Source organism: Melozone crissalis, unplaced genomic scaffold, assembly GCF_028551555.1.
Source record: "Melozone crissalis strain CALT ecotype California unplaced genomic scaffold, PUWL_Pcris_2 ptg000027l_1, whole genome shotgun sequence".
Lineage (NCBI taxonomy): Eukaryota > Metazoa > Chordata > Aves > Passeriformes > Passerellidae > Melozone > Melozone crissalis.
This window is the reverse complement of record NW_026535805.1, coordinates 37,061,787-37,075,926: the sequence shown is the minus strand read 5'-3', so window position 1 is coordinate 37,075,926 and position 14,140 is coordinate 37,061,787. Positions and strand designations below refer to the sequence as shown.

At 34.8% G+C, this 14,140-nt stretch overlaps 1 protein-coding gene across 5 annotated transcripts in view; it reads left to right on the top strand.

Moving 5' to 3' along the window:
- SCAF8 (SR-related CTD associated factor 8) overlaps nt 1–14,140 on the top strand; it is a 152,797-nt gene that overhangs the window by 23,176 nt on the left and 115,481 nt on the right. For all 5 annotated transcript variants that reach the window (XM_054280314.1, XM_054280315.1, XM_054280316.1 and 2 more), the window contains exons 4-9: nt 2,293–2,454; nt 5,181–5,337; nt 6,454–6,584; nt 9,428–9,604; nt 13,099–13,178; nt 13,586–13,703. In XM_054280314.1, the coding sequence (XP_054136289.1) occupies nt 2,293–2,454; nt 5,181–5,337; nt 6,454–6,584; nt 9,428–9,604; nt 13,099–13,178; nt 13,586–13,703 (825 nt within the window). The remainder of the gene's footprint in view (nt 1–2,292; nt 2,455–5,180; nt 5,338–6,453; nt 6,585–9,427; nt 9,605–13,098; nt 13,179–13,585; nt 13,704–14,140) is intronic.

Sequence of the window (14,140 nt, the reverse complement as noted above, 5' to 3'; positions counted from 1 at the left end):
AATTGTCTGAGTTCCAACAGTGCTTTTTAGTTACAGTGGATGTGATTGGCAGTTCAGTATTCATAGGCACAAGAGAAGTTTTACACTCTGCATGAATGAATGGCAGTTTGTCAGGATTGGGACTGGTTGTTCATGACCCTTCCACAAGCTACTTTGAGTTATCTTTGCATGCCTTCAGTGTCCAGTACTGCTCATTGAGGAAGTTCTGCACTGGTCATTGCTGGTTAGGGAAGGCAGATGTACATTTTTATTGATAACCTTGTTAATGATCGCCCTGGATTAGATGATTCCCCTTGGTGGTCTTGCTGAAGGGTTTTTAATCATTTCATGAACAATTTAGTGAAATGTGCAACTTATTAATATCTTTAAATAAGAACTTTTTTCTTGACTAGAAGGAGAGATAAGCAGATGAAAGCTAGTTATTTGATATTAAAGGTCTTAAATTGTATATTTGGAGACTTATTGGATGTTTTCCACAAGCAGTCACTTCAAGTCAAAGCTCAAGATGACTAAATCTTCCATTAAAGTCTGCTGTAGACTTGACCAGAATGATGTCAATGCCATCTCAGATAGTTTGCTCTTCATCCTTCACAGCTCCAGTATTTTCTTTTGTAATTTAATTATGTTACTGAAACTTCAGATAAAATAGTTGCTCGTGACATTCTTAATTTTGTGCCACTTAACTCACTGGCCTATTGTTATTTTGGTCAACTGCTTTATTCTTTGGCAAAAGATCACTTCAGGTGTCAGATGATCACATTTTGTATATATGAGGTTATTCCATTGGAGAGCCAGATGTAATTTCTTTGAGTAATCAAATTACATTATTGATTACTCACCCAGAAAATAAGTACATATTTGTGTATAAAGGCTGTTCCATCTGAGATTAGGGATATGCAGGTTCACTGCCCCAGTTTTAATTTTTATTTAATTTTTTACTTGTATTTTATTGCCTTTTCCATATAATCTATATTATTACATTATTGTCATACTTTGCTTTCTTTATGTGCCATGTTTTAAAATACTTCAGCTAATACATGTCCTGAGTTTTCTTTTTGAATTTCTGTGAGCTTTATTAATTTGAATATTATGAAAAGTTATATACCTGTCTGCTCTGTATGCAGAATACTCTTGTTCAATAATTTAAATAAAATTTCAGAGGCTGCAATACATTGAAGTGATTTTCTGAAGACAGTGTATTATATCCAATTTAAGCTTAATGATGCCATATATTCCTAAAAGGATGTCGCCCACATTCTAAAAATAAAGAGTGCCTTGCTTAAATACATTGAACCTTGTTTAGAACCTAAAGAAAGGTGACTTTCTAAAGGTTGCAAGTGTTAACAAATCAACACTTTTCAAAACAGAACATTTGTATCTAGGGCATAGTAAAATTATTATTCTGAAGTGTTTGTTTGGCATTTTATTCAAGATTATTAACTTAGTGTATTGCATAATATGTCTACAGGACCAGAGAGAAAAAGGGTGTCCTTTCCCATGTTTTCCATAATACCTTGTGTGATATACACCCAATATTTATTAAATGAATCCATAACATAATATATTCTGATGATGACTTCATTATACTTTTGGACCATGTTTTGTTCTGTCTTAAAACTGGTTGCAGTAATGTGATGCAATTACTTTGCAGTTAAAAGACAAAAATTTTACCATTAGTTGTTAAGAAAGCAAAATTACATAATTAATTAGTATTTTAATTAGCAGACATGCCTTATAAATATATCATGCTGTTTGTAAATTATGCAGGTTTTCTGGAGTTGTAAAATAAATATTGTTGTATTCTCAACCAAACAGATGTCCCCATAAATATGTTTTTCTGCTGCAGGGGAGGATATACCACACCCTAATTACAACAGTGTAAAATGAAGTAAACAAATTTAAACTTTAATGTTTACTTTGATCATAAAGATCATAATTTGGTCATGCTTTATGCAGTACTTTTAAAATAGAGTGTACATTTTAAAAGGATATGTGGTTTGTGTGCTAATTTTTTTAATAGATAGATTTTTAAAAGTTAATTCTTTAGCAGTAAGAAATTGATTTAATACCATTTACATATCTTCAGAATGCATATAGATGTGATAATTTAAACATTAGAGGTTGAATGTTACTTGAGAAAGCGTCATTTTCCAGGACAATTTATAAAATAAAGAACATTTCAGTATACTTGGACCCACTTAAAAATTAGAGAGGATTGTTTGTATTTACTCTGCCCTTAATGGTTTTGATTATTTTTCACATATGCTCTTTTTAAATGACTGTTCTTTATAGTGCAAACCAGAGTACAAGGTGCCTGGTCTGTATGTCATTGACTCCATTGTGAGACAGTCCCGGCATCAGTTTGGACAAGAAAAGGATGTATTTGCACCAAGATTCAGCAATAACATCATCAGCACTTTCCAGAACTTGTACCGTTGCCCTGGTGATGACAAGGTAAACCACTTTCAGATCTTTCTAGTTAAAACAGTATTTAACTTACCATCTATAAAGAATAAAGATTTTCATCTTACTTTCTACTTGCTGGAGGGGATCTACTTATAAACTTGCCCTGTATATGTGTTTCTTAATGATGCTTGTCTTAGTGTAGGGATTGGAAAGATGTATCCAATGAGATTAATTAGAGTTTTGAAAAGGTTGTCTTTCCCTTGACTCTATGATTATCCAGCAGCTAAATAAGGTTTAACATGTATAGTTTGACTCACTAGTTCAGTTGTTCCCTTCGATCACAATAGTTGAGATAGCCACCAAATTCTGTTTCTAAAAGATTGGCTGGAAATAACAGAGTGCAGGCAGTTTAACTTCCTTCATATTTGTCTCTTAGTTGTAAAATAGGTAGGGTTTCTTCTTATTGAATAACTGCAGAAAAGTGGAGGATTCTAAGGGTTTTGTCTTGACAAAAATTTGTGTAATAGAGTCATTAGGTAAAGTAGTAAATGAGGCTGGATGCTACAGGAAGAGTTGTATTTAAAATAGTTACATGCATTCCTAGAGCTGTATTTTTCAATCAGAGATATGAAAACCCAAGGCATCCATGGAAGGTGATTAAGGCACATTCAGCCATTGTGTTATCTTAGGAATCCTGCATTTTTAGAGTAGTTAAGACTACTGCAGAAAAATGTGACAGGACCTGGAAATTTTGCTTGGTTGGATAAACTTGGCTAAGGATATCTGTCTTCTCTTCTGCAACTGAGTTCTGAGGTATTGCTGAACAGGTTATTTAAGTTAAATGACATGTTTCCAATCTGGTTTTAGGTTATATGTGTGATTGTGCTGCTTCAATTCCACAGTGTTTTACTCTGTTTTTTTTTTATATAAATAGGCACCATTTTTTAACTTATATTTTTTAGTGTGTTTTGTAAACTCATTTAGCTTGCTACTTTGGGAAATATACTAATACAGAAAGACCCTGATGTGTTGAAGAAGGATAGGAGGTTAGAACAAGGATGGATGCAAGTATTTATTTTGTGTCTAGTTTAAAAAATACATAATAAATTTATTGGCTAAGAAATTGCACTATTTGCCTGTGATATTTCAATGCATGGCAATTAATATATTGCATTGGAGGTGTTTGATGTGAAGAAAGAGGGTAAAACCTAGGCTATTTAGGGTCCACAAAAGTCCTGTCAGGTTCATTTCTAGGATATTTTTCACTTCAGCATAAAACTGTACTTTTCAGTCCTAAGTGCTGCTGCTGTGCTGCATATGGATTCAACATTATAGGAGGGTCTTTGTGCTATGAAAGTAGTTATCCTATACATTGCCTAGCAAAAAAACTGAGCTATCAGAGACCAAGATATGTACCTGGTTTGTAACATTTTGATGTTTAATCTGATTGAAAGGCATGATGGAGAAACACAGCAGTTGTCTTTACACGAGCAAATGTAGAATTTGTTTTTAAATCAAACAGAAATGCAGTAACATTTCATTTAAAGTAACAACAAAAACCCCACAGATTCCTTTGTCTAGCCCAGAGAAAGTGCAAGGTGTGGGTAGATAGGGAGCCCCAGACACAGTTTTCTATTACTGTTCTGGAGAGATGAGGGCAGTTAGAGCCGCTGATGGACTTGACAAGGACTGCTTATAACACAGACTCTAAAGAAGAAGGGCTCAGATAGTGAAATGCTGAGTGGAGGCCGTCAGAGATTTCTTTAAGGGAACTCTAAATTGCATCTTCCATGCAGTGAAAATTGAACACTTCTGTATTACAGTTAAGGATCCTCTTGTAGTTCTGGACAAACAGACTTGTTTTCGAACACTGTGGCTAAGTGCTCTGTGTTCTTGTTTCATAGAACTCAAGTAATTAAACCACCTTTGTGACAGCAAACGCCAGATCCTATCCTATGAAGAATTTCCTGCTCTTTGTAATGCAACTGATTTTTTTTTCCCAAAACAGAGGAAAATCTTTCCTTTTGGTGGAAGTTAAGCTCATTGAAAAAAAGATTGGAAGCAGATCAAAATGATGATCTGTTTGTGATGTAATAGAGTGCCTCTGTTGTAATAGAAAAAATATAATAGAAATGTAAGCTGAACAATGAGTTACAACTAATGAAATTGTATGAGGTCTTAATTTGGGGTTTTTTTCCTTCCCCATGATCCACCTTTTTAATATTGCTATGTATTTTCAATAGGCAGGTAATTGTGTTCCAGTTTAAACTTTAAATTCCTCACTTCGTCAAGAGAGCTTGCAAAATACGAAGCTGCTTTTCTAATGAAAATATTTAGCAGTCTTAATAGTATATGCGTATTTTTCAGTGCACTTAAATGATTTTGGTTCACAGGCAGAACAGAATTGCATTTATAAATGCTAACTATAAAAAATTAGCAGACTAATAATTCATTATTTTAGTTATTCATAATGCTTTAAGATGCTTCCTTAGAATAATTTTCCTTCCATGTCATCTTCCAAAACTAAAGGCACATTTTTGGTTGAGAGAACATTGTCACCTGTGTGTAGTAGCTCTTTGCTGTTACCTAGGATCAGTCTCAGGTTTGTAGTTAAGACATCTTTGGTGTGACTCAGTATAGCTGTCCTTACTGTTTGCAAACCTAAAGGTTCTTTAGTCTAGACAGATTATAAAGTTTCTAGCTAAGAATTCCATGATCAATAACAAGAAAAATAAGCATGACTCAGATCTTTTGCTGTCTTTTCTTCATTTTAGAGTAAAATTGTTAGAGTGCTAAATTTATGGCAGAAGAATAATGTGTTCAAGAGTGAAATTATTCAGCCTCTCTTGGATATGGCAGCAGGAATTCCTCCTCCCGTTGTGACCCCTGTCTTGCCCAGCACTACAGCTGCTATGAGCAACAATACGCCAGGTAAACAAAACCAGATGGAAGTCATACTTTGAACCAAAACACTTCTGTCAGCTTTGGTATGTTGCCTGTTAACATGCTCAAATATCTCACTCAGATGAATGCTAGAAACAAGTATATTACCAACACCAAGATCAGGGAAACAGGAAAACATTATTATAAAAGTGGCCTTAATCGTTTTGTGCTCTGAGTATCTGCCTTGCTTATGTAGGTAGAAGCAGGAAAATGGATTTTTAACTTTTCACTTCATCAAAATTTATTCATTTGAAGTTGGGATATATGGTACATTGGCCAAATAGGAATGGCTTTTGGCACCTGCTTTTGTAACTCACCTTTTGCTGATCCCATGTTGAAAAGGAATGAGATGGAAATTCACCTTAGCTTTCATTGGCAAAGCAAATATGTGAGATTTTCAGATCTTGGAGTGCCTTTTCTGCATCTTCCAGCTCAGTATTTTTTATTTTTATATAGTATGACTACATTAAATTATTGGGATAATAACTTTCAAATTTTGATGCAAATTGACTTTCAAAGCAGTAATCTAGTCATATTTAGCATTCATTGGTATACCTCTACTTCTGAGCTATAAATAAAAAAATATTTGTGGGTATGGAGGATTCTTCTGGATTATGGCATGAAACTAATTATCAGAGTGCTGATTTAGTCTCAGTGTTTCTCTTTAGAAAAAGCAATAAAACAAGCAATCCTCATGAATCCAGCTGTTACAGGTTGAAATTTTTAGTAGAATCTTTAAGACTCTTCCTGGAGATAAAAAGTGCAAATCCAGTGAGATTTGGATTAGCTTACAAGTAGATTGCTAGCAATTATCTTTTGGTATATGTAGTTTCCACTGAATATTTTGAATACTGTGTGAAACTTATTTATTTTGTCTTCATCAGTGTTTTTGTTAGTAGTCCCAACTAACACTAAGTAATTCTGCTACTTGAGGAATGTTGATGTGAGTCTGTATTATTTCTGTGTGCTCTCGTGTATGTCAGAAAAGTAGTTTCAATTGATGTGCTTTCTCAGTGTTTAATTACAGCAGGCTTTTGTCTTCTCTAACACTATTTTTATTTTCTCTGTGAAATACTTTAGCATACTGATTTTTCTGTTTTTTAGGTACACCTGTGACTCCAGTTACCCCAGCCAATGTGGCACAGAGTTTGCCTGATCCTTGGGTATCTCAGATTGCTAACACAGACACCCTTGCCGCTGTTGCACAGATTTTACAGAGTCCTCAAGGCCAACAGGTAATTTTGTGGACAGTTACACTGTAGACACTGTAGACTGTCTGATACTTTGTGACTTTGGGGTACAGGTAAGGAATGCTTTCATGTGTATCTCTTATTTGTCTTTATATCCGATGTCCATGTTAACTTTCCCATGAGGTTGTTCATCACAAGTAAGTTCCAGGTCAGTTAAAACTCCGTGTTCCCTTTTGTAGCCAGCCTCGTTTAAAGCCAGCACCTTTAAAGACTTAAAGAGTCTCAGAAGGTGATTTCAGATAAGATGGATTGTAATACATGCTTGTCTATATAGATGACAAGTACAGATCTATTGCAGATGACTAAATCAAGAGCAACAATAAGATTTCATGGATAAAGGTATGAAATAGAATGCCAGTTAAAGCATATGTCTCTGTTGGATGCCTGGGGAAGAGCTAAACATTGTACAGCATTACAGAATGGGAGCAAACTTCTTCAGGAAGTGTACTGTACATTAATTCCTTTTTTTATCTTTCCATCAGCTAAACATAGATTTTATTTTGCAGCATTCAAAATAAGATTTTGGAAGTTACTATGTTCTCCAATCTTTTAAATGCTCAACTCCAAAAATGTCTTGATTTCCAGCATCACAAGAACTTCTTGCCTTCATAACCTGTGGTTACATAAGTTAAGCACACACAATTGGCTTTCTGTAAAAATGTAGATGATTTTTTCAGGCTGTGCTAGAGCTATGGCACCTGCATAACTTTGGCATTGTGATTTTTATTTGGATTGAGGTTGTTTTACCTGCTGGCATTCAAAACAAAATCTCACGCATATGAATAAGAAGCAGTGGCCAATGAAAGCTCTGGTGCTGGCAATAACAACTTTACTTAGTGAGAATGTTTTACAGTATTTAGCTAGCTAGAGTTGTCTGTAATTGTTCAGAAGTCAAGTGGAGGTTTACACTGGAAGAAATGAAGTCACTGAAAAGTAAAGCAAAATGAGTTTCTGGGATACTTTGAGAAATATGAAGGAACTAGCTCTTAAAAAGGAAAGGATATGAAATGAGAATGGTAAATACGTGGAAAGTCAATGAGGTAATTTTAAAGATTTTTGCTTAGAGAATATAAAAACAGAAAAGCAAGAGGAAAAAATGAAGATGAGAAGGGAATTAAAATTTTAAAGACAGCAGATCACAAAGAAATACCATTTGGATATTTAGCTCAAAATAGTCTTAAGCAGAAGGGAAGAGACAGACTGGGTACACAATAAATATGTACATGCAGATGTCTAGGATTGGTAGAGGAACTATGATATTTGCTTACATCCTGTCCATCTCTTTTCTTCTTGTTCTTCAAAACAGTCCTCTGCCACAGCCTCTCCCCAGCTCCAGAGAGCTTGATTTAATCCTACAGTTGTCTTTTATTGGTGAGAATGTGTGTAGGTAAATTGAGAGTCTAGACATAAGAAGGGGCTGACTGAGAACGATATGACCAGCAAGAATGTGAAAACAGCAAGAATGGTGCCCACTCAGGATTTTTCCACTCTAGGGCCTCCATTTCTGCCTCTTCAGTTTGATTCCTTCCTATTGAGAGCAATGCACAGGCTGGACCAGCTGTACCAGACAAAAGGGGGTGAGGGGAGAACTCTTCAGCTTTGCCTATTGCAGTAATCAGGGAAAGCTCCTGCTGAGGTAGAACAACAATTGAAGCCTTTTCAGAGGCCCTGCTGTATAAGAAATCTGTATAACTTTTTAAAAGAATAGGGAAAATGGTTTCACATTATCAGAAAGTTACTCTAAAACTATCTTGAAAAAGGGTCACACACTTCTGATGCATTGCAGAAAAGAAATTCACTTTATGAAGTTTCTAATGAGGCTTAGTAAGAAGGGAGGCATTGAACCCTTTAAGAGTTTAGTGGGGAAACTTATAAGGGGTTGGAGTATTGAAGGTAAGGGTAATCAGGGACTTATGTCAGCAAGTTTGAGCTACCTGAATTTGCTCACCCCTTTTCCCACAAATATCTAAAGATAAGACTAGAGATTTATCTCGAGGAATGTCAAAGAACTGCTTCCTCTAATTCCACAGTGGTTTAGGAGAGCTTCTTTCAATAGGACTAATTTTTTCTTAAGGCAAATTGCACAGTTTTCTGGGAGCATTCCTGTCCAACAGATAAATTGATCTCCCTATGAGAAAGCCTTTTATTTCCTCATTAGGACAGCTTCTCTAAAAGATTATATACAGATATGAATTTGAAGTAAGGATATCAAGATAGACCAAGTGATTGGTTTGTACATTTGCTTTTGATGTTTTGTTAACATGGTAGGAGAATTGCATTCTGTCAACCCGCACCTGAGTTTCACCATGAGATTTCACTTGTGACTTGTGCAGAGACACAGGTGCAAGCTCTCCCTATGAACAGGTTGCATTGGCAACCTGTGGAGCTTGCCACAGTGCAGTTCTTTTTTCTGTACAAATGCTGTTACAGGACACAGATTATCCTAATTTAGGTGGGCCCTTAGGAAGCTGGAATAGGCTAACAGATTTTTTTCAGGTCAAAAGGAATCAAACTGGAGAAGCAGAAGAGGGGGAACACTAGAAAGCAGGAAATCCTGAGTGGTGACTGGCATCATCATGAAACCTGTCAGAGCAAGTTAGGAAGAAGAAGCATCTGCCTATCTTATCAGCCCCAGAAAACAAATTAGCCAGTAAGTGGGAACAAAATTTGCTGTAAATAAATTAAAGACAAAACAATAGCCATAGGTTAGATGATAATTCATTCCTGGGAGCTTTTTTACTAAGTGGAAGGGGAAAAGTCTATTTTGTACTTTGCTTTTTTGCTTTAAAAAATCTTGTTCAATGTATTTGTTATCTTTTCTCTTTTAGCTTCAGCAGTTGATACAGACACTGCAGATACAGCAGCAGAAACCTCAGCCTTCGCTACTTCAAGCTCTGGATGCCGGTCTCGTCGTCCAGTTACAGGCCCTCACAGCACAACTCACAGCTGCAGCTGCTGCTGCTAACACACTTAATCCACTGGAACAGAGTGTCTCTTTTAATAAGGTAGAAGTAAAATAATAGAAATTTGAAGAAGGTTTTTTTTTTTAATTTAGAAATTCTTTTGGATTTTATTGTTTGACTTTGGACATTTTAAAAATACATTAATATACCATAAAGTGTTACAGCTTGAAAATAAAAAACAATGTCTAGACAGTAGTGTAAATGAAAATATTAGTTTTATATGAGTTTAGGGCTAAATAGCCCATTATATAATATCTAGTGTTGGAAAATACCCACAAAGTTTATTGAATGTGGTAATGGATTTGATTTATGATTTAGCAAAGTTAAACCATATATTTCTGCACCCTTTGTAACACAGGAATGAGAATTGTTTCTTACAAGGTAATAAATGGAAAATATGCAGGAATTAATATACACTGTTTTCTCAGAAGAGTAAAAAAGTTGGATTTGTAATTTTCTTGCATTATAAAGTATGTGCCAAGAATACTTTAATTTTAGCCACAAAGTGATGTAAGTGAATAAATAAGCCTGTAGGTAAAGAAAATTTCATTGCAGATAATCCAAAACCAACCAACCAAAAAACCAAACACCAACAACCCACCTCCTCCCCAAAAAAAGAGCAAAAACCCCCAAACCAAACTACAAACAAAATCAGAATGTGGAATTTAAGAATACTAATATTATTGCATGCCAGGTAGCAACAACCATGCAGGCAATTGCAGTCATAGTAGTATAAAACTAATAATAAAAATGGAAGAACTTCTGCTCAAAGAATTATAGCTAACTAGCTAAAGAAAGAAATAAATAAGCATTGTTCTGTTGTCTTTGGAAGAAATAGTTTGTGTGTACATAATCTCTGTAGGATTGTCCTGGAGTGAATAAATAGTAAGCATAAGGAAGTTAAAGAAGCAAAAAACCCTTTTTTATTCTTCACTCAGATAATCTCTTTTTATTGAAAGTAATGCAGCTGTAAAAATAAGTCAGGATAAGAATGGCCTGCACTCTGCTATACCACAGCTGTAACCATCAGCTTGAGAAGGGCGTAATCCCAGGGAATGAAGGCATCAGTTATTAGGGACTGCTGTATTATTTACATACAGAAAGTATTTTATAGTGTGGCATTGTTCTGCAGACTTGAATTCCAGCATTTCCATGGATTGGTTTATTTGTAGGTGTGGGTGTCTTGAATTATGGACAACTTAAATTGAATAAAATTGAAGGAATTCACATCCTGATGAAATGTTTGTATACAGACATAAAAGAAAGGGCAGCTTCTATGAAAAACCCAAATATTTATTAGTATTGTGATCCGAAGGAAACTGTGAAGCATAGTTTTCATTCCATGACATCATGTTTGTGAATTGGATAAAAAATAATAAATAGTGCAAGAAAATAATTTTGATGAGTGCATAAGTATCCATCTTTTTTTAAAAGAACCTATTTGGCAGTTCTTCCAATCCTTTGTTTTCAGTCTCTTCAATCTGTAGTATCTTGTGTTACTTAATCGTGCAAATTAATCTGCATTATGTGAAAAATTCTTTCGGCAACATCGAATGTGCCTGTTGTCTGATCTTGCTATAGAACCAAATACTGTATTACATTTAAAAAAAAAAAATGATGAACATTACATGTGGATTTGCCCTACTCCTTTTCTTTTAATTTCCAAAGAGCATATCCTGATTCTTATGAAAAAATTCGTTTCATTTCTAATAAAAACGTTTTTTCATGTCTTTATTCCTTTCTGTTGCTTTTTCTGAACATGTTTTCTTCTTACATAATTAAAGTAACATATGTAGCGTAAGGGAAGGTTCTGCATCTTTTATGTGCATGTGTGTGTAACATTGAACTTGGTATCCTAATATTTCATTTGGTTTAATTTCTGTTACTTCACTGTAGAGAGTATTATTCTACAAACTATGTAAAATCAAGATATTTCAGTTCAGATTTTTTGCTTCAGTATGTACAATATTACTTAAACCAAATATAAACAAAAATCATGCTGCACATTTACCCGTCTTGGCTGGAAGTTCTCTCCTTTTCTCTGGCCTTGGTTAATCTGAATGTTTTCTTTGTTTGTCGTGAACTGGTGACTAGTTTCTATTTATTTATTTTCTCAGCCGTATAAACAGTACATATTCTGTTATTTTGCCTCCTACTTTGTCATGATGGAAGATACATGATGATTAATAGTATTTTAAGTTTGAGGTTGTTTTTCTGAAATGCACAACTTTTTTCAGAGCAGCAACATTTTATAAATTCCTCACTGGAACAATACAAACAAAAAAGGCGATCACCTTGCTGTAAATGGATTAGATATATGTGGTGAAAGTTGTTCTGGGTTTTAACATCCCATCTCATATAAGCTGGATGGTCTGTGTTTCTACTATGTTTTCTCAGAGACATATATTGGGTAAAGTGGTTCTAAAAATTCTTGATTAATCAGTGATTGATCCATCTTCTAGTTAGCTTATGCTTTGTTCTTCTTGCTGGACTCCAGTAACTGAGAGTAAATAGAGCATCCTGAGAAAGAATATGGGGTACTGAATAATTGTGGCTTTTTGCTGAAGATGTTTTTACCTTAGTATTTCAAAATTGCTGCCATACATTCTCATCCTCTGGGTTTTTTTCTGAGATTTAGATTTGAGAGGAAGTTATGGTGCTTGGTAGTATAGCATTAGCTCTGCTTTTCAGAAAACTTCCAAGGTGTGTAAAGATGCATGGAGATGGCTTTAAGAGCATGGTTCTTTCATTAAATAGTGAAAAAATGCAATCTCACTGATAAATAACATCTGTTGTATTTCTTTATGCTTGTTCCTTAGTTTTTCTCTTCAAGAAAGTAGGGTGCTGTTAAAATACTTCCAAACTTTTTAAAAGTAATATACAAACCTTTTACTTAAGCAGAACTCCAGTGTAGACATCTTCACAGATAACACAGGAAGTTTATCCAAGTTTTTCTCCTTTTCAGATACCTTTCTTTTTATCCATTAGAAGGATTATTCCTCTTACATGATAACTGCTTGCTTTGATTTTTTTTTTGCAGAGTATTGAGAAGTTCTTTTCAAGGAGCAGTATATTTGAAGGAATTCAGGTTGTCTAAATGACACATGTGTGTGAAAATACAGTAATTCTTTGTGAAGTAATCAAGCTGTAGGTCTTCTCTTGATATGAGCAGAGCAGTTTGATGATTACCAAAGGATTGAATAGTTGGCCTCTTCGTAGTAATTTCTTCTAATTAAAGGTACCATTACAAAAAATTAATCTTTATTTAAGCTTTACTCCAAAATAGCTCATAGTTACTGTGGAAAAGAACATGTGGTTGTACTTGTTGCAGCAGAGCTCAGGAAAACTGGGCCAAAATCTGATGCAGTCAAGAGTTTGATAACAATAACAGTATGCCACTTAATTTTCTATTCAGGATATTTGCCAAACTTTTTTTTTTTAAGTTGAGAAATGACAGCATCTTCGTAATGAAAAGGAAATATGCATAAAGGGACATATAAGGAGTGTTTAGTAATGCTTATTTTGTTTTCTCCTAGAAGCTGATGGACAGGTTTGACTTTGGGGAAGAATCTGAACAAAATGAAGAGCCTAAAAAGGAAACTCCCTCTTCCCAGTTGTAAGACCAAGCTATGTTTCTTATGGAAAATGCTAAATTTTGCCTGATGCTAGTTGAAAATTAGGATTAAGTAAGGAAAATACTTATTTCAGAGCATAAGTACACTAAAACACTAGGAAGAGAAAAGACAGTTTTCTGAATTAACATACACATTTACTCTAAGTCTGTGTTCCAGAATATTTTTTTACTTTAGGATAAAGTTAGCATGTTCTTTGTTTTTTATAGTTATATTTATACAGTTGGTGGAATAGTGATGATATTAGAAGGTGGAACTAACTCCATTGTCCTCATTATTTTACATTTTAGTTAAACTTGAAACCCAGTTGTGAAAATCTATTTACTAACTGTTTAAACAAACAGAAAAACTGTAGGCTTTTTTTTTTTTAATTTAAGTTATTTCATTTTAGGCCATTAGTACCAGAATCTGTGAACAACTCACTTTTTCACCAACTAGCTGAACAGCTACAGCAGCAAAATTTAGAGCATCTCAGACAGCAGCTTTTGGAGCAGCAGCAGCCTCAAAAGGTAAGAACTCCACCTTGTGGCTATTGTAGTAATTTATGTTCTGCTCTAATTAAAAAAAAGCATATTCCAGGACAAAAGAATTGTGTTGTTACTGACAGTTTTCATATAATTAAAGTCTCTATTGCTGGCTGACCATGTAACAGAAACTTGCCGAGTAAGTGGGGTAAGTGGAAAAAAGTGCTTAAAGTAGAAAAAACCCACAACCAAATGTGTGGGGAGCTCAGTTTGCTTCTCTTAGGAAAGAGTACTCATTAGGTGACTTAGACATGACTGTGCTTTGGCTGTTCAGCTCTTTACATGGGGAAAAAATGCTTTTCCATGCTTGCAGAAGGAATAAGGTGAGCAATAAAGTGATTGTGCTCCTGTTTCTGAGCGGAGGACAGAATAGAGACTGTGGGTAGCTTTAATTTCCCCAGGTTTTATGTCTTGACTAATAA